Source organism: Miniopterus natalensis, chromosome 3 (assembly GCF_054644295.1).
Source record: "Miniopterus natalensis isolate mMinNat1 chromosome 3, mMinNat1.hap1, whole genome shotgun sequence".
NCBI classification, from domain to species: Eukaryota; Metazoa; Chordata; class Mammalia; order Chiroptera; family Miniopteridae; genus Miniopterus; species Miniopterus natalensis.
In genome coordinates this window covers 66080909-66102009 of record NC_142083.1, presented here as the reverse complement: position 1 = coordinate 66102009, position 21101 = coordinate 66080909, and the positions used below count along the sequence as shown (strand labels likewise).

General features: G+C 34.7%; 1 protein-coding gene across 1 annotated transcript in view; it reads right to left on the bottom strand.

Annotated features, from left to right (window-relative positions):
* Positions 1 to 21101, bottom strand: part of HSD17B4 (hydroxysteroid 17-beta dehydrogenase 4) — a 67505-nt gene that overhangs the window by 12398 nt on the left and 34006 nt on the right. The window contains exons 13-21 of the mRNA XM_016204610.2: positions 19481 to 19717; positions 18023 to 18074; positions 15209 to 15280; positions 13292 to 13395; positions 10401 to 10466; positions 4497 to 4566; positions 3777 to 3883; positions 2740 to 2826; positions 99 to 185 (exon numbers count right to left, since the gene is read on the bottom strand). Of these exons, the coding sequence (XP_016060096.1) occupies positions 99 to 185; positions 2740 to 2826; positions 3777 to 3883; positions 4497 to 4566; positions 10401 to 10466; positions 13292 to 13395; positions 15209 to 15280; positions 18023 to 18074; positions 19481 to 19717 (882 nt within the window). The remainder of the gene's footprint in view (positions 1 to 98; positions 186 to 2739; positions 2827 to 3776; positions 3884 to 4496; positions 4567 to 10400; positions 10467 to 13291; positions 13396 to 15208; positions 15281 to 18022; positions 18075 to 19480; positions 19718 to 21101) is intronic.

Sequence of the window (21101 nt, the reverse complement as noted above, 5' to 3'; positions counted from 1 at the left end):
GAACCTTAATTTTCTAAGGTAGACTGGACATTCTTAGAGTAATCCTAACTGAAATTCAGAAATTAGGAAATGAGTTGGACACCAGTTTTATAACCTACCTCAGAAGGTGTCTTGGCCAAAACATCAGATGTTGGCACAAGATCCACATAAGCATTTGAAATGACGATGTCTCCAGTTTCTTGGGTCTTATAAGGGATACAAAAGGAAAAATAAACCAATTCTCTCTGATAACTCCAATGAAAACACAACTTCATGTGAAACAGAATAAAGTCATTTAAAAGAAATTTACATTTTTTTCTCATATGAGAGAAAATAATACTCCAAATTAAATAAAAAGCTCATAAACTAAGTATCAAGATGAATAAACATGAAGTCTTACTGATTTAATACAACTGTTATTAACCTAACTGTAGAATCAACTGGAGCACTTTAAAAAATATGTATGACTAGGTCCCATCTCCAAAAATTCCAATTTAAATAATCTGGGGTGCAGCCTGGGCAGTTCTTGGGGGACTTTAAAAAAACACACACAACTGTGTGTCTAATGGGAGCCAAAGTGAAAATTACTGAATTCTTAAGTAGTAGAAGGCATGGCACAATAGCCACATGAGGTAGTGGTAATCAAAGGATGTTTTTTCTGTTAATACTGGTTTTTTAAAAGTATTTATTCTAGTTCTTAATTCAAATAGAAAGTGTACATAGCACAAACTAAATGCTTAAATAGCCTTTTATCAAAATACTCTTATTAAAGGAACTCAAATTCTAATTCCTAATACTTTATCTAAAATTATTCCAATGGCTATTCTTTCATAAAATTATGGTATCACTACAAATGTACAGAAGAGTGTCTAAAAATTAAGGTAGCATTAAAACTGATTTTAACAATCAGGATCATTATCCTTTGACTACTTCACATCATACTTCAGAAAAAAGATCTTTCAATTTGCTCATTTTATTTCAAATTATATACAGTGAAAGGCATGGAAAAGAGAATTTATAAACAAAATATGCTTTAGTAAATTACAAACATATCATTTCAAACATTAGTTTAAGATGTTCTTAAAATACAAAATGAAGGAAGGAAGAGAGGGAAGGAGGGGGGAGGGAGGGAAGAAGGAAAGGAGGGAAGGAGGCAAAGAGGGAGGAATCTTATATACAACTTATAGGAAAAGAGTACATCTAATCACTGAGGGGGAAAATAGCAAATATACTGAAAAGATAAGAAGACATGCTTAGATTTATCAAAATGGTAAGAATTTATTATATTTGGATTTAAATTATTTCTCCCTGTGAGTTTGTATCCACAGAAATGATTTCTGTACTGTTCAGACTAGAATTGTGGAAAAATAAAAGTCTGTAATACAGTCATGGTCCTCAGCACTCTGGGTTCATAATCTTATTCCAAAAGTAAAACTTACACAAAATAACTGAAAAATAAGAGGGCTCCAGACTATGTAGCACAAACATTAACTGCAAGAAGATTTCAGAAAAACCCAATGTGCATGTTTGTATGGGTGGGAAAGGGGAGTAAGCCAGGGACTGTCTCTAAGGGCAAGGCAGAGCTTGAACTGAAGCCTAAAACACAGGAAGAATTTGAAAACTGAAATAAATAGTATGCACAAAGCAAAAAGGAAAATGATACTGCACGCAGCAGGAAGTAATTAGGAGTAAAGCAACCACAGAAAGAAGAGTTCTGCAAAGTTATTTATTTATGAAAGAAATCATGATACAGTAAAAAGGTACAGGGCCCTGGGATCTAAGCTTTGAGCCAAGCAGATCTGAGTTTCTATGCCAGCTTCACCACTTTCTGTGTGATTATCAGCAAGTTATTTAGAAGACCTGAACCTAGACTATTTTATATTAAATGCAGAGTTATGAATAGAGAGAATGGTAAAGCCTGCTTATAGGTACTCGATAACTGAAAGCTGTTATTATTAGTGGTGGTGTTTAAACTGCTCAGCACAAACCATCTATGTAGTACAACAAGATCAGGCCAAAAAGTATCAGCCTGGTCAGCTGTCTTAACGAAAATCATCTTTTAAAAACTTACAAATAAAAGGATGGTTGCATGTCCTTTTAGTATTTTACTGGAGCACTGCTAACAGCCTCACCCAAAAGTTACTTAACTCTACAGGGAGATACACTTTTATTTGTCTTGTCACTTATTATAAATTAGGCTTAGACTCTGACATAAAATGTTAATTTGTGGATTTTTGTGTGATTAAGATACATACAACTTCTGTCCAGTAGAAAACATAACCATAAAGGATATGGTTTTATTATTCTTCAGGACTTTAACCAGTTTTGTCCCTAACTCAGTAAAATTATTTTAGAATGCCTTTTGAACCAGTTTTATCATCTTGCTTGTAAGCTCCCTCAATAAGGAATTAAATACATTTTTTTTGTCATGTTTTCATTTAAATCTCTCTGAGAGCCCGTTTTTAACTTTATGAAGATTTTATTTTGACAACAACTTGATTGCTTGAGCCAAAAATACAGGATTGTTGTGTTTTCAAAATAGATGTGTGACTGCTACACACACAGGAACCAATTATTGAAAATAAAACAAAATAAAAAACAAGGTACATAAGCATCTTATTTCCAAATAAAAGTGATTATACAAAAATTTTCTAGGTTTCTGTCTCACATCCAGAGCAATTAACAAAAAAACAAAAATAATGTTAAGACGGAACAAAATTATAGGATACAGTGAAGTGGGTAAGAAAACATTATTCATACCTTGGTTTGGAAATGGATTCTATTTCCTTCCTTCCACATCTCAGTTTGTAGAGTTTGTCCTGGATATACAGGTTTTGCAAAACGAGCCTTTAAAAAGAAATGAGTTTTGGGGTCGAAATGTTTTAAAATGAAACTTTTCTACTTGTGAAGAAAAAAATTGGGAGGGAAGTTAAACAGCATACAAAGAAGAAAAGAGAGGTTAAAATATATTTAAATTTATAAAGCAATAAAAACAATATGATAAAATAAATAGAGAAAGGATATAGTTAGTATAAGCTAATCCTTTGTCTTTCCAAATACAAAGTCAATAAATAGTGTTTAATCCTGGCAAACTAAGAAACAGAAACATAATTATATTAAGTAGGGCTATGTAGGTAACCACCAAAACAGTTCAAATAAAAGGAAAAGCATGAGAATAATCACTGTTATCAAAGTAAGACATCAGAAAAATGCATTTTCTCTCCTACATGGAGCACAAACTGATAAAAGCTTTCATTTTTTTTTTTTTAGTGTGTATCTTTTGACTTACACTTTTGCAAAGACATTGTTCAGGGATAGTTTTCTTTGTAATTTATAATGCATGAAAACGTAACCACTTAAAAATACAAAAACTAAAATCAAAATGCCACCATCATACTGATGTAGGTACACGTTTAATAGAATTCAAATGCAGTCACTTTTTTCAATCAAATTAAGGCAAATTACAAAACAGTTTAAAAAAAATTTTAAGGTGAATCTCAAGTTTTTGTTAAAGCATATACGGTAATATATGTATGCTCCAAATTAATTTATAAAACAATCCAATTAACATGTTAAAATTATAACTGTATGTAATATCCTTCATTATAAATGTGTAATAGAGGTATTTTTCGCTACAAAAAGAAAACATGCTAATTGCTAAGTCAATGTAAAAAAAAAAAGTATATTACTTCAGTACAGTACCTATTTTAAAAGAAGTCACTAAAACTCCTTTTCGTCTCTAAGAATGAGAGAAAAAAAACCCCTAATGTTCAAATTATGCAATAATATACGTGTACCTTAATTGCCTTGAATCTTGACACATCATTATCTGCAAACTGCTGTAAAACATGCCTGGCAGAATATCCAAATGTACATAATCCATGTAATATGGGCCTGTTAAAACCTAAAAAGAGAGAGAGAATTTAACTAGATATGGACACATTTCATGTTTAAAAACAAGAATAATTAACTCAGGATTTCTAAAATATATCTTTAAATTGCATTAGAATGAATTATACCTTTTACTTTAAGAAAATGTGGAAAATATTCTATAAATAATACCTCCCGTGTGAAAATTATGAAATAAACAGAGAAAGAAAAAAACAAGAAAGGAATGTTAGAGATTTGGAAACACAAAGCATTGTTTTGTTTAGCCTTGGCTGTAACCCTGAAATCATCCATAGTAATTTCAATATCCACGTATGCACATAATCTTTCCCTAACCTTTCAGTTTCTTGCTCTCTCCTCCAATGACTTTGCCCTTCATGATAACTCAGACACCGCCCCATGGTCCAATCCTAGACTTTGCACTTGCAGGAGTTTCCTTCACCATAATCTCAAGTGCAGCATTTTCTGAACACTATTTCCTACCTTTCCATATCCTTTGCTTAAATGTATTATGAGAGGGCTATTTTAAAATGTTACCTAAACTACCAGTCATAAGTAGCAATGTCTTTAAGTCTTATTTAGATAACTGAGCTAATATTTTTCATTGGTACATATTATTAGCAACTCACCTGCTAAGCTAGCAAAGTTAGAATCAATGTGTAAGGGATTCCAGTCTCCACTGAGGCGGTACAAAGCAGCCTGTGCAGAAAGAATTATAAATGTAATTAGCATCAGTGTCTTCTTAGAATACATTAAAAGAAAACCAGGAAATACAGCTGGTTATTGTATAGGAAAAGCATTATAATGTACCTAATTGAAGCTTTGATTAAAAAATAACTATTTCTAGCCCGGCCAGGCTGAGCGTCGACCCAGGACCCAGGCGATTGGGGTTCGATTCCCGGTCAGGGCACATGCCTGGGTTGCGGGCTCAATCCCCAGTCGGGGTCGTGCAGGAGGCAGCTGATCCATGACTCTCTCATCATTGATGTTTCTCTCTCTCTATCTCTCTCCTTTCCTCTCTATGAAATCAAGATATATTTTCTTAAAAATAAATAACTATTTCTAACAAAAAAAATGAACTGTAAATCAAATGTTTTTTGTAACATCTGACATTGAAATCAGTTGAGGGCTGTCAAATAACAGGAAGGGGTATCAAGGCTACATCTGAGGATAACACTGCTTAACACCGCCTAAGGATAAATTCACAAAAAGAAATCCATCAGTCTACTCTCATTAAAACACAGTGAAGATAAAGTAAATGTTTACAGCCTCTTCTAACCAAGCAAAATTTATGCCAACTTTCATAATGGGGTGTTTTAAATTGAAGGTTGTAAAACAATCTAGACATATAAACATCAAAGCAAAAACTTCACACAAACTTTCATTCACTTGGTATACTATATACTAAATCCTGAGCATCAGCTCATTCTGCAAGAAAACAGACTGACAGCTTGCCATTAAGATTACATTTCTGTTTAGTCTAGATTTTCACATCACTTCTTTACTTAGATAAGGCAGGATTGGCAGAAAGATATAAATAACAATAAAAAAAGTCACCATACTTCCCAGCATTTAAATTGAGCATTGTTCAAACTAGAGTACTTTTCACAACCAAAGGGAAGAAATTCACAAAACAGTTCAGTAATGTATCTATACATTAACTTGACTCCTTTGGGTCTGCCTGGAGACTTCCCTTTCTCATCAATTGCTACGTTAAGCTTTCTAGGACTATTAAAATGTTGTGTAAATACTAGCTATGTCAGCCTACTTGACTTTCTTAATTACTAGGGGGGGTAGTGTTATCCTTAATTATTGATTATTCTTTTTTAACAAATTTTATTTATAGAAAATAACATTAGAAAAGTGTCATTTACTTTTTAATATGCTTTGTACAATTTTTTAATAAGCTCTTTCTTTGCCCTCCTCATCACCCCCATATGATATGAAAATTATTCACTTTTTCAATGACTCAATATTTTTCCCTTTATATGTCCTGAAAAAATAACTAAATCTAATCAATAATTATCAAATATGAGAACTAATACTTAAAGTCATAATCCTAGAAAGCTTTTAAAAATTAAAAAAAATCTAAATATACATAAGGCCCACCAGCTACATTGGAAAACTGACCTGGCATGAACAACACTGAGACCTATCCTAGTAAAATTATTAGATTTTAAAGATTATATATATATATATATATATATATATATATATATATATATATATATATATTCTCCATCCTAAGGGCCTCAAGGATAAAGATCAAATAACTTAGAGAAAGGGCATTAGAGTGGCATCAAACTCCTCGAAAGCAACAAATAAAGCAAGGCAACAATGGAACATTTTTAAAAAAAAATAAAAATCAAGATTTCATATCCAACCAAGCTGCCCTTCAAGTATTTAAGGTATAGGAAGACAGTTTTAAATACAAAGGAATCAAAGGAATACTACACATGAGCCCTTTTTTGGGAAATCTAGCACAGGAGCATCTTTATCCAACCTGGAGATGATAGGGGAACCTCTGGCAAAGGAATTATGTTCAATTGCAAATCTAAGACTAAAACGAAGATGAGGAATAAAGTGAAAGTATAATAAATAAACGTTAAATGTTCTGAAAGAGTAAAATTAATGCATCACAAAAAATGGGAACAATAAGGGAGACAAAAACAAAAAAAATAAAATAGGCTCTTTAACTGTTATATAGGAAACAAATAGAAAGCAAAGGACAAGCAGAAAAAAAGCAGAAAGCAATAAAACTAAAAAACTAGATAGTAATAAATAAGAAAATTAAGCATTAACAGTACATAAAGAGGTATAGGACTTCCATTTCTGGCCATGATAGAATTCCAGGAATGGACTTACTCTTCCACTTAAACAACTAGAAAATAATTTGTTTTAGGGGGAAGGGAGACACTGTTCTTAGACAATGCACAGTAGGCAGCGCAGTATTATGGTTCTTGATGCAAGCGAAACAAAAGAGATGAACTCTACAGTTACCACAGCTCTCTCTGCCTGATGGCACTTTCCAGATGACGGTACAAGGAATGAAACCCAAACTTAGTAAAACAGCCCCACTGAATGAGAGAGATAGTGCAACCTGAATGTGTACGTATGAAGAGGAAGCTACACAGAAAAGAGCTCCAGAATTCTAAACAGCGGTTCCCTTGGTGGTCATACAGAAAGTCCCTGGAAGATGAGACACGATGTGGAAAAGATCAGACACCCAGCCAACAGTCAGCACCAAGACCCTAGACTTGTAAAAAAAGCCACCTTGGACCTTCTGGCCTGGCCGGCCACCATCTGAGAACAGCTACATGAGTGACAGCAAACACCATAGTAGAAGGACCACCCAGTCAATCCACAGTGGTGAAAAATAATGAATAATTGTTTCAAAACAAAACAAGCCCAAAAAGGTAGTACTTAGAATAAACATGGTAATTTAATAATTGTACTTTAGTGTACAGTATAACCATAATAAAACGTCATAACATTATTATAGTATAGCCAGAATACTTATAGTACTAGTATAACCATAATAATAATAACTTTACTTAATAAATAACTAAAATACTAATTGTTAGAATAAGTAGCATATTTATCTGGGCAAACTACAGATACTTGTTTTTATTCTTCCCAAATAAAAGGCCTAACTTCTCATACCTATTCTTTGTTCTGTCTAGATTATTGGAGATGAATTTTCTATTTATTATGAAAAACTATAAAATACACATGTAGTCGCAGACCAGCTTGAAAATGAAGAGCTTCTCCTAAAGAATAAATATAATATCCCAGTAGTAGAGCTAAAAATATGGTTGCTAGTTTCCTTACTGATTAAAAAGTTACAGTACATTTGTTGTTGTTGTTGTTAATCCTCACCTAAGAATATTTTTTCCATCGATTTTTAGAGAGAGTGGAAGTGGGGAGAGAAAGGAGAGAGAGAGAAATATCAATATGAGAGACACACGGATTGGTTGCCTCCCGTACCTACCCTGACCGGGGCCAGGGCTTGAACCTGCAACCCAGGTACATGCCCTTGACCAGTAATCCAACCCAAGACCCTCCAGTGTGCAATCTGATGCTCTAACCACTGAGCCACGCCAGCCAGGGTGACAGTACTTATTTAAATACCTAGCACAAAGTTTCATCTCTAATGGCATAATCCTCTTCTTATTTCCACTTCTCCTTAAAGATCTGCCCATCCACAATCACCTGCCACTGCTCCCCAATGTAAAGACTAATTCTTACTTGTACACATCATGCTCTCTCTTCGTCTGCTATCATTACTTCTTGTCCCCTTCCTGGCCACACTGCAAGCCCTACATCTCTGTAACGGAGAACATCTATACAGCACTTTAGTTCAGCTAAGCCCCATCTTTCCTAGCAAACCTTCTGTATATCATCCCTAATGAGTGCCCCTTCTCTGAATGCCTACAGCACTTGCTCTACAATTCAAGGCCTTGTATTTAATCATTCATTGCTTGGAACAGGTGGCCTAGTTATTCAGATATCTACATCGAGTGTCCTTTCAGCTCCTTGACAGATTACATTTCTTCTACTTGATTTGTATCTCCTACAGCACAGATCCAGTTTTAAAACCCATAAATCCTCTGAAATTTATGCAGTTTTATGCAAAATGTTTTTTGAAGAAATAGTACATAGTTTTCATCATATTCTCGAATGACCATAAGAGACAAAATGGTCAGGAATCTGTGTCAAGTGATGAGAGCTCATTATTTACACAAAAAATATATGTTAATTTAGTATTTTTCAAGCAGCAAAACACTCAATTCTGCTAAAACCTAACAAAAAGTTCTATTCATCTGAAAAGGTAAAAGAAAAAAAATTTCTCTACTACTGTGTGTAGAAATTCAAGCCTTGAAAACTATTTAGTTTTTCTTATCTATAGCAAATACATTTGCCCTAGCCGGTTTGGCTTAGTGGCTGGGTCGCTGGCCCGCAGACTGATGGGTCTCAGGTTCAGTTCTGATCAAGGGCACATATCTGGGTTGCAGGTTCAATCCCTGATCCCTGTTGAGGCGCGTGCGGGAGGCAATCAATCAATGTGTCTCTCTTACATCAAGGTTTCTCTCTCTCTCCTCCTTCCACTCTCTCTGAAAAGCAATGGAAAAAATATCCTCGGGTGAGGATTTAAAAAAACAACAAAAAACATTTTATTTCAGTAACTCAAGAATAATAAAAGAGTATTGGTGGTTTTTCTGCACCATGAAACCATGAAGCCTTTTCTGTTCTTTAGTGCCCTAAAAAAATCAATTTCATTATAAAGCTTTAACTGAATATAAATAGAGATGCATTCTTAAGAAATTGGTAGCAGGATTTGGAAAAATATTTAAAAGCAAAAACTAAGCTGAAGAAAAGAGTATTGTTCTTTCCATCATCTGATTATATAGTGCAGAAAAAAATACAATATATATGTACCAACCTTAATTCTTTCTGGTTCATGAAATTATATTTATATTTGCCAGCATAAGCCCTGCAGAAGTTCTCATATCAAAACTAGCATCAAAAAGTAGTGAGCTTTATAAATAATGTGCTGTCATTACATGCTCACTCACAGCATAACATCAGAGCTTTGTGCATTCTATTCTATCTCTGCATAGTTAGTCTCCTGGCCACTTAGAGAAGGGTCTTGAAGTCTCATCTCTCAAAAACAAAGTTGTTTTGCTCATCTTTATAGCTACCTTTTGTTTCTTTTTTTTTTTTTAATCCTCACCTGAGGATATGCCTGTTCACTGATTTTTTAGAGAGAGGGAGAGAGAGAGAAAAGGAAACCTCTATGTGAGAGAGAAACATCAACTAGTTGCCTCCTATGTGCTCCACAACCAGGGATCAAACCCACAACCTGGGTATGTGCCCTGACCAGGAATCAAATCTGCCACCTTTTGGTGTACGGGACGACACTCCAGTCAACTGAGCCACCTGGCCAGGGCCACCTCTTGTTTCTTAAATAAATTTTTACATGCTCACAGAATTTGTTACCTGATAGGGCATTTTATATCCACCATCAGACAATAAATCATTTATGTCAAACAAAAGAGATTAAATCACCTACCCCTTCAAAGATGCTTTACTTTGCCTGGCTGCTAAAGTTAGCACAATATAATCTGATTCCAAGCAATGAGGCTCAACTTTCTTTCCCAACAGAGGAAGGGGTGACTAAAATGTGCCTTTTTCTTCTCCCTATCCTGTTCTCTAAAGCTATCATGAAATTCTTCACTACTGGCAAGGCAGTCTCCCTAAGGCAAGCATTCCATTGCCAACAAAGTACGATGCTTTCTGAACAGACTAATGAAAAACCACTTTATATTATCTTTTGATATCTAGTGGAGGAAAATTTGATACATAAAAATTTAGAAGGAACAAATTCCAACCACAGAAGTATTTCATTTGTTTTATGTTGAAGGACACAGGCACTTCTTTCGGATTCACAAAATTATAAGGTGTCAAGAGTTATAAATTAAAAAGTGTCAGCAGTCAGGTGGATTTCTCACTTTTCAAAAATATAATCTTACCTGATTAAGTGAGGTGATATCTGTAAGTACAGCATCAGGGCGTCTATTAGGTACGGGTACAGCTTCCTGAAATCAAAAAACATTATGTTAAATACGAACAAAGGAACTGTTATTCTCTTTACCCAAGCTGGTATTTGATAAGCAACCATGTTTTAATATAACAAAATCTGCAAGTTGGATTAACAGATTTTTAATATTTTATGTTCATGAGATAATGACATTTAAAATTTCATAACTGCTAGCTTCATCTACATTATGATATCCCTGTGTATGAAAGGAATTATATAAGCAGATCTATTCTCTAGGTCACGAAGGAGAAAAAGATGAAGACTTTTCCAAATGCAGAAGATGACCACTATAAAAATTAGACAAACAATTCACATCTAAATTTATTTAATCTTTAAATGCACTTTACTAAGATCTCTCTGCATTTATAGCCTATTTGGAGTTGGCTGAACTTCTTAGATGTGTAATGATTTTCATCAAAGTCTTATTCCTTCGGTTATTTTTTTCTGCTTTTCTCTCCTCTCGTTCTGGTCCTCCAGTTACTTGATGATATCCCATGTTTCTCTGAGGCTCTTCATTCTTTGTTCTTTCCTTCACCAATTCTCTGTTCTTCAGACAGATATTCATAGATAGATGGAATAGAGAGATCTTCAACCTTTTTGATTCTTTCTTTTGCGAGTTCAAATCTACTGTTGAGACCCTCTAGAAAATTCTTCATTGCAGTTATTGTACTTTGAGCTCCCGAATTCCTGTTTAGTTGGTATTTTTTGTTTTCTATTTATTGATTTTTCTCTACTTCTTGAGTCACTGTCATCATATTTTCCTTTACTTCTATAAGCAATGTTTCCTTTAGTTCTTTGAACACATAATAGCTGCTTTGAAGCCTCGGTCTATTATTAAATCCTCTGAAAGGCAGTTTCTGTTGCCAGTTTTGTTTTCTTTTTCTTATCTGTGGGTCACACTCTTCTGTTTCTTTCATGTCTTATAATTTTCTGCTGATAACTGGGCATTTTAGACAATATATTGTAGTAGCTCTGGATACTAATCATCCTTCCCTTCAGAGCTTGTTATTCACTTGTTAATTAATTTAACAACTTGGCTAAACTATTTCGGTTAAGTCTATTTCTTCCACATTGTGCAGCCTCTAATGTTGCTCCTCAGAGGGTGCAGCCTTGGGCAAGCTGCACCCTGGATGGCAGTGGTCTGAACAGGGCCCTCTCTCCCTAATGTGTTCAACTGACTCGTTTGGTATCACACCCAGCTGATGGGCTCCACTAACTGCCAGATGACTGCTCTATTATTTTCAACAATGCTTTGGGGGATAAATTGCTCCAAGGCATGACCAAATTAAAGTCAGATGTCTTTACAGGGGTAGTTAGTAATTAGTCTTTGAGGCCAGTCTTAGATGTATTATGAACCCATGAGGGCTCTACTTAACTGTCTCATTCTGTGGTTCTCTCTAGTAAACTTTAACCTGGGCTAGTTTAACTTACTGTTCTCATGGAGCTATTAGCCTCTTCTTGATTGTTTATCACTAAAGTAACCTTATTTTTGAAAGCACCCTTACTTTTAAACTTCCAAATACTCTATTCCAAAATGAGTCTGTTTCCTTGGGAAGAGCTTCAGAGCTCTTATTACAGCCTGCCCTGCCCCTGGGTAAACACTCTGTACCACTGCAGCAGAGGTGAGGGCAAAGAGTGGTCCACTTTCCTCCAAGTAATACCCTCACTTTACAAGAGTGCTGGACAGGGTGAGTAACTTCTGGCCTTTCAGCTTGCCTCTCTCAACATGGAACCCCCACTCTATGAGCAAGCTGGGGCAAGAGAGGCCAAGGCCCCAGTATTACCCAGCCTGCCCTGGGTAGAACAGAGTTTACACCCTACAGGTTGGGGCTGGGGGTGGTCAGAGGAAGACAGCCCATAACTCTTAGCCACTTTCACCGGTTCCGGAACGGGGCTTCTGCATCACAAGCTGGTGAGGGAATGACAAAAACTAGTGGCCTGCTCCTCCTGGGAAGACAGCATGGCTCTATTCTGGGAGCTGAGGGCAGAGGGACCCTGATTCTTGGCTGCACATGCCTGGGTGGAGCGTCTATCCTGCTGAACCAGGGAAAGAGAAAGGAAGGAGAGTTGTGGCTCAAATGCCACAGATTCTCACTGTTCTTACCATCTTGAATAGATATTTCTTCATTTGCTAATTCCCTTAGGATAATTCCCAGAAATTTTAAACTTTCTTTTTTTTTACAGATTTACCAGTTATGATTGTTTCACTGGGCAAAGGGTCCAAAGAACTTCCCACACCATCATTCCAGAAGCAATCTCTCAATGTTGCTTTAATAATAGTTTATTTACTCTAAAAGAATATTGGTTACAGTATAATCTTATTACCTCAAATAAATTAGAGGTAAAGGCCAGGTTAAATTAGTGTAAAATCCAAGTTCTAAAATATTTTTAGGAAATATATGCTTTTAAACAGAATTTGAAAACTAAACAATAACTAGAATTGTTTTACACAAGATAAATGCTTAAAGTTATTTAATGAATAAAGATTTTAATTTCCACAAGAATCACTTGTATGTGTTAGGCTTTTCTAAAGACTTGTGGGTGCTGTAAAGTTTGTATAAGAGAGTAAAAATATATCCATAATTATCTCAGGTACATTATACTTATCACAGCCACACTTTGCTATATGTAACATATATTATATATTCAAATATACAAACATAACCAGCATTTCAAATCCAAGGAACATATTCTGACTCAAAAAAAGTATGGATTACTAAGCCTCTACTCCATGAAATTACACATATGATAAAATGGTAAATTCAAAACATAGATAAGGATTTTTAACTACACATATATTTTGTTTATAAAGCCACAGTGTACCTTGACTTTGTCTGACGTCCGTTTTCCACCAATGCCTCCAGAGCCAACAAGGAATATAGAGAACTGATTATAACATATAAGTTCCTTCCCAGAATAAGAATAGACTGAAAAATTTAAAAAAAAGTTTTAAGTTACCAAAAGATATAACTAGTTAACCAATATATGATCAACAATTCCTTTAAAAGTTTAAAAAACAAAATCCAATTACTAAAAGGTTTTCTAATTTAAAGATGCTTAAGTTTGGGCTATAAAGCATTCATTTTAATTCCCTCACTACCAGTTCCTGGAAGGCAGACCAGTTCCAGGAAGAGGAAACGTCCACAAATCCTTTCTTGACTATGAAATAGCAGGCTCTCTCTCCTCTTTTTAAACTTCCCCAACTTTCATATTTCAGTTCTCTCCATCTCAAACATTTCAAACAATCCCACTATAAAGCACAGGTAATCTCACACTCAAACTTTCAAACATTCTGCCAAAGCTCAAAAAGAGCCTGGGTGTAAAAGAGGAACTAAGTGAGAATGGAGGTATAAACTCCGGGAGGGCAGGATCATGGCTGCTTTGCTCCCCATCACATTCCCAGCAATTAGAATAGTACCTGGGGCAGAAAAGGCACCACATAAAGATTTATTAAATTAATTAATGAATCAATGACTAAACGACAGGTGAGCAAATTAGGGAAGAGGTGAGCAAGTAATAAGTGAATGTAAGACAGCTGTCCTCCTTTCTACTGAATAATTCGCTAGTGAGTTTGAGTATTATCTGTATCTCCCAGCTCTAGAAAACTAGGAATATGATTTTGAACTGCATTAAAGGGAAAATCGAATTATAACAAAAAATAAGGTCATAGAATTTGTATTTAAAATAAAATTTTTGTGTTTATTACATAAGAAACTGGATATCAAATTTCATTTATACTTTACCTACAAATTATAATACATTATTACACATTACCAAGCTACAGTTAAATAAATGGAGGTCAAGAGAAAATAGTAAAAATTAAAGCTAAGGTTACTGCAGAACTTTCGTGGTATATTATATTTGGTAGGACAGTGATAAGACTAAAAGAAAATTGGGAGAATTACAGCCAAACACTGCCCAACATCTGGAATGACATGAAAATCTAAAAAAGAAGAGAAGAGGAAGACAAGAAAGCGAGGAAGAGGAGAGATAACCAACATATGATGAAATACTATGAGTTTAACAAAAACAATGTAGTAGAATATTTAAGAGCATCAAAATGTTCTCAATATATTATTAAGTGAAAACAAGGCAAGTTCCAAACCGACATATACAGTATACCTTCCTATGCATTTAGAACAAAAATGGTACAGCCTGTCTTCCAAGTATCAGACAATATTAAACTTCCACTGTCCTTTATTTCTAAAATTTTTGACAATATCTATTTCTTTTGTCCTTAAACTTTAAAATAAATTTTAAACAATGTATCTGTTGCTTATGTTTAATTGCTAGTATTTCCACAATTATTAAGCTACTATAATATTTTTTCCCACTGCAAATAAAATGTGACTACGGTGTTTAAACCACATTGTGAGTTCAACAGGCTTGAATGTGCAAGGTTAGAAATTTAACGACCATTTATAAGAATGATTCAGTGGTCAAATGTGTTCCAAGTTCCAAAAAGCTAACACAGAAAAGAATTTCTACAATACTGCCTAATTATCAACTGAGGGCTATGTGTTCCTTCCTGTCAAAAACATACACCAGCAAGTGTAACTCTCCTCCGTGTTCCCCAAACCAGCTACACTTCTCCCGTGCTTTGGTTATACTGTCTCAAACCCCCTGAAGCACCTCACTCTCCCGACCTTCACCCCAATCCACTCCTCCCCCTCCTCCCTAATTTTCTAAGGCACTAAACCTATCAATCTAACAACATTAAAAGAACTGGAAGTGAGTTACCATCCACAAGAATTACTAAACCGGATCCTTTATCTAGGACATCAGCAACAACTGCTTCGCATTTTAATTTTCCTAAAATGAAAAGTAAAACAAATAAGTAAATAGACTGTTTTAAAGACCATAAGTAAATAGACTGTGTTAAAAAAACAATAAGTTATTATATTAAGATGTGAGAGAATTTAACATAATTTCTACCGTAAATTCAATGAGACTAAAAATTATGGTTTGAAATAATTTCCAATAGAATGTTGAATAATTCAACATTAAAGGCAGGCAGAATACCTGAGTCACTACATTTGAAACACCAATAATTCTGATAAATTAGGTTTTAAGAAATAAAAATTTTCAATCATTCAGCAAACATTTGTTAAGCATACGACCAATGCCATTTACCCCATTCCTTCTCAATCCCCACTCTACTGGATTCAATGAAACACCGTTTCTCTTTAATCATGCTGTACCTTATGGACTCTTCTTTCCACCATTTAAGTGCTGATGTGCTGATGGATCATCATTGTCTGGGGTGAGCTCATGTTTTTCTCAAACCTGCTTTTCTCTTTCGTTCCCTATATGAATGAATGGTACTATCTACCCAGCTGCCCAAGCCAGAAACTGGAGCATCACCCCTGACTCATAAAACAGAGTCCAAGTAAATGGCTGCACTTGAGTACACGGAGAATGGGAGAAGTTGGACTATACTAAGAGTTTTGACTTCATCCTTAAGTCTATGAATAGCCATCTGGGGTTTTAATGGGGAAGTGACAAGCGCATTTAATAAATACTCCCTGAGTGAATGAGTAATTATTAGACAAAGGTTTTCTTCCTCTACTTTTCTATAATTTACAAATTTTCTACAATGAGAACGTTATTTTTAATTTTATTAAAATATACTTAAACATGAGTGCTTCAGGAGGCAAAGGTTAAATCTATCCTAACAATCAAAACCACAACTCCATGAGGTTTTATTTGGGAAATGCAGCATAATAATTACATTTACATAATGCTTAACAGTTCACAAGCACACTTGAATATACTAATATTTGACAGTTACATATTCCCTGCCAGAGGCTCAAGATTGGTAACATCATCAATCTCACTTTCCAGATGAAATACAGTATTGTTTTGCCCTAAGAACAGAAATTACCTTGAGAAAGTAGTGAGTGCAAAAAAGAAAGATATCAAGTAGAAACACAATAAAGATGAACCATTTTAACCCAGAAAATCTAGAAACTAGTATATCCTGGACTAGTACATGTTCCAGTTCACGATGGAAAATAAAGTGCTGCTATTAAGTTTCTTGCACTCCATCTAATTATGTTTACATTTTTGCCACAAGGAGTGGTGAATCAGCCTATGATGGCACCACTGTTGCTAACAAATGAGCTACTAGAGATGAAGAGATGTTGACATCAATCTCCCGATGCTTGAGGTCCTATGTCTCATAAACTGGTGTGTTTTATGGAGATATTATAAATATTAGTTAAACCTTGGTTTTCTCCAGTTTTTTAAAGAGGTTCCTAACCATAACTATCCTGAATTTTAAATATTTATATTTACTAGACAGTAAGCTTTAAAACTACTTAAAGAAAATGCACAGGAGCTACTGAAGAAAAATAATTCATAATCCATGAGAAACAACTTGAGGCTAAGGAGGTAAAAGAAATTAAGATAAGTATTTTCCACATCTTCCTATTGAAAGCACTTTTCAGTTGCAATCATTTTTGAATATGTCTAATCTCTCTCTTCACATTTAAAATCCCTAGAGGCTGAAACCTGTCATACACATTTCTTCTTCCCTTGAACACTGGTTCCCAAATGAACTCATGTTAGGCTGGCTGCATAAAAACATATAGGGAGCTTCCTAGCCTCCACCATCGCCGCCACCACACCATGCCCACATGACACAGGTATGCACACAAAATCTCCTGGGTTGGAATCTAGAATCTATGTTTTATTTAAAAAAACAGGTACTATGATATAATGTACTAATAGGTGACAGCAGATGTTTGATGAATGCAGTCATCACGCACTGTGCACTGCTTCAGATAAAAAGAGCTGAGGGAAACTTAGGCTGTAACACTAACACTGAAATAAAGCTACTCAGCCTTAAGCAATAAGAATCTCATAATCTCGTTAGTAAAAGAAGATGATTGAGGAAAAAGTTAAAGTAGGATTCTACCTACTTCTGACCTCTACATTATATAATGTGAAATGACAAATGCTTTTTTTGTATTTTACCATCTTATATGATCATTATACAATTAGACAATATTCTGACATCAAAGTAGCAAAACAAAACAAATATGTCAAATTACAGTTAAAGAAAAAGAGAAGCTTGACTAAACAAGTAAGATATTACTGAGAAAAATAAAATTGATTATTTATGATACAAAAAATTCTGTATCTCTTAACACGGTTTGCTTTATGAAAATCAGCACCAACATAAACACCTGAGAAAAGAATGAAAAACCGTATTAACAGGAATAGTAACTGATTATACACAATCACCAAGTTGAGAACATATGCACAAAAATCCTCCTTTCCATTGTCAGTAACACATACATCAACAGAGGTAAATTGTTAACATTATGCAACAATTAATGAAATGAGACTATTAAAGGACAAAGTCCAAGATAACCAAAGCAGGTACTAGTTAACATCACCCTACTCTAATGGCTGACGCGCACATAAATAACCTGTGACATGTTTTAGTTAGTTCACTCTGTGCCAATTTGACACACTGAAACAGGTTGGATGGTTAGTCAAAAAATAAGATTATGGTGTGGTTATGGAATCAGTGTATCAAGAACTCACCTGCTCTGGGAAGTGGTTTATATAACTCCAAGTACTGCTCCCCATGAAGAATCTATGTTAGAATAAGCAAAATTTTATTAGCACACTTTCTTTCTCCACGGGTTCTGCCAGTTGATACAGCTAATCAAAAGTGACATTTCCCTGTCCGCGTGCTCACATCATTACTTCCCCCAAGTTAATGGTCTCAGTTTGGCTTCTACTTCTTAATCACATGACTCATTCAGAAATAATCAGTCCCCCAATCTAAAAACTGTCTTTTGGAAAAGAAGATATCTTATATTTGTGTTTTCTTGACATTCATAAATCCTTGTTGACTGATGATTATGGATTATTTGCCAATGGAGAACTAAACTAAGCCCCACTTCCAGTGCTTATCGCTGTGCCTGGAGCACACTGGGTATCCGACAAATACCTGTTCAATGCATATGAACAAACTGGCCACTGCTAGTGAAGTAATTTCAGGTCACACATACCAAATATAAACAACTTGACCAAAACATAAACCTTCAAAACTATGTTCAAAATAAAAGCACTATCAATGCCAACATTTCCTTAGTATAACATCGTGTACATTACCTACAAACAGTAGATACTAAGGACACTGTAACTTCATAGCCACTTAACCTCCACGTATCAAAGCACGAATACACAGATATATGCAGAAAAACAACAGGACAGGAAAAACAAAACCTGGCCCACATACCCAAATGACCACACTCTACTGCCAGGGGGAAGATTAATTCCCAGTGTTCCTCAGAACCCAGAAGGGAAAAACAGGGGTTAGAGGGCTGGCAGTGCTAGAGGACAGATGAAGGACTGCCTCACAGTATCACATGGCCTGGAAACTCAAGGCTGGGAAGACTGGGATTCAAATTCCAAGATAACTATCATTCCCACCACAGATTTTAAACACTATTTATGATTTCTAACTCCTTTCAACTCTGAGGGACATTCTGAAACATGTGCTTTGTTTGCTCTTACATTAGGCAAACGGAAGAACTGTTTGCAGCAACTACCACAAGAGAGTGACTAAAACAACAAACTTCTTGGCGCACATTTCTCACCTCCCTCCCAACTTCATGAAATACTCTAATAAAGTTAGTTCTTGTAAGTTCAGTGCAGCAATATCATCAGATAAGGATTATCATATCCATTTTGTAGATAAGGAAACAAGATTAGAGAAGCTGTTTACCCTTAATCAAACAGCAAGTAAATGGCAGAGAGAGAATTAATAACATGCCAGGGCTGTGGGACTGAACATGATTGTTTTCTTCTTTTTGTTTCCCTTTTCAACTAATCTTCTTCTCTGTTATTCTTAAAAAGAAAAATCAAAGGATATGCTAACTCTTTATTCCGGAATCAACCATTATACACAGTTTTATTAATACATACACACATACTAACACAAAAGGATATGATATTTACCAATCATTTAAAGAAACAGAGAAAAAAAAATACCTTTGCTAAGTTGATTGAAAGCCCAGGAATCTCTGCTAATTCTCCACCCATTATAGATTTCTGAGCTATAATAACTCCAAAGGTAGGCAAACAGGAAAAGTCAGAATTTCCTTCATAAATAAATTTCAAATCCTTCGGTTCCTTGATCGATGCCCCCACTCCAAGAGCATACATAATAGCTTCCAGTTCCGTGTAAGCAGAAGAAAATGAAGGAAGTTTATGGCCAACAGCTTCAACCTACAGGACAATTGTAGGAAATTATTTTTGCACTTATTTTGGTAAAATCTTTAAAATTTTAACTTTTTAAAACTATTCATTGCTTACATACCTACTTTTGCTTTTGAAAAGATGTGACTAAAACATTACTTTAGTGAATTTGATAGCGTATTACAATAGTTTCATTATATTTGATTTTTTAAATAGAAACCAATTAGATAATGTGTGGAAAAGTACTTCATTTACAGATAAGTATTTTTTTATTGCTTGCTTCTTGCTAACAGATAGTATGTCTCATTTTAACTTTCCTGTCTCTGATGCTGGAAAGCCCTGTTAATTCAGCAACTATTAGCTACTCAAAAATAAAAATAAAAATGAAAAAACCACAAATTTGTTATAAATAGGAATAGTGAAATGCCTATAATATCTATTATATAAAAACTCACTATAAACAGTTGAGCAAAACACTGCTTAATGCTTGTAAATTAGATTGCCTCCTAATGGTTTTAGTTAAAATGAGATTTTTCCTGAAGTCCCTTCCTAGGAATGTTCTTTAACTGGATATTGTATTTTTCTATTTAGTGATGATATGCCTAGCTAATGTGTGAAGCATATATTAGGTTATAAAAGAATGATACCCAATTTTCAATCACGTTCATTCTAAAGCAGGAATCGCCAAACAATGGCTGAGAGCTAAAAATGGTTTTTACAATTTTAAAGAATGGTTAAAATCAAGAAAATCAAGAAGAGTATGTGACAGAAACAGTATGTGACCCAGAAAGCCTAACATATTTATTATCTGGCCCTTTACCAAAGAAGTTTGCCAACCCCTATCCTAAAGTAAAATCACACTTATAAACTGATCACATTCTCAGGGTTAAAATTAGATGGCTAATTTTATCACTATGTCTGTCCTGAGTCACAAGACACCAAAAACAAACATGTCCAATGATCTACTTCTTACTATTTATGCGCTACAAGTTTTTTTTATAGGATAAGTACAAAAGGTTGTAAATCGGCAAACTTCACATGGGCTATAACCACAATGCTATTAGAATTTCTGCCACAATGGGAGGCTTTTTATTTGTAGTCATGATGAAATATTTCCAGAACCTGTACATTCTATCAATGCTTTCCCCTTATAAGAAATGACTCAGCAGAGGCACTAAAATAAATTAGCCTTTTCTAAAAAGTTGGAAAAATAGTGACTAAAGAGGGATTATGATGATTCTCAAACAAACAAAAAAGGCACTTGTCTAATTATACTGAAGAAGAGAAAGTAAAGGTTACATTTAATATTTTAGCCTTGTGTTCATTCAAATTCTATAACTATTTAGTACATATTTTATAAAAAGTTTGTGGTCACTTATTTTTCCTATTTAACAATACATTGATTAATATCTTG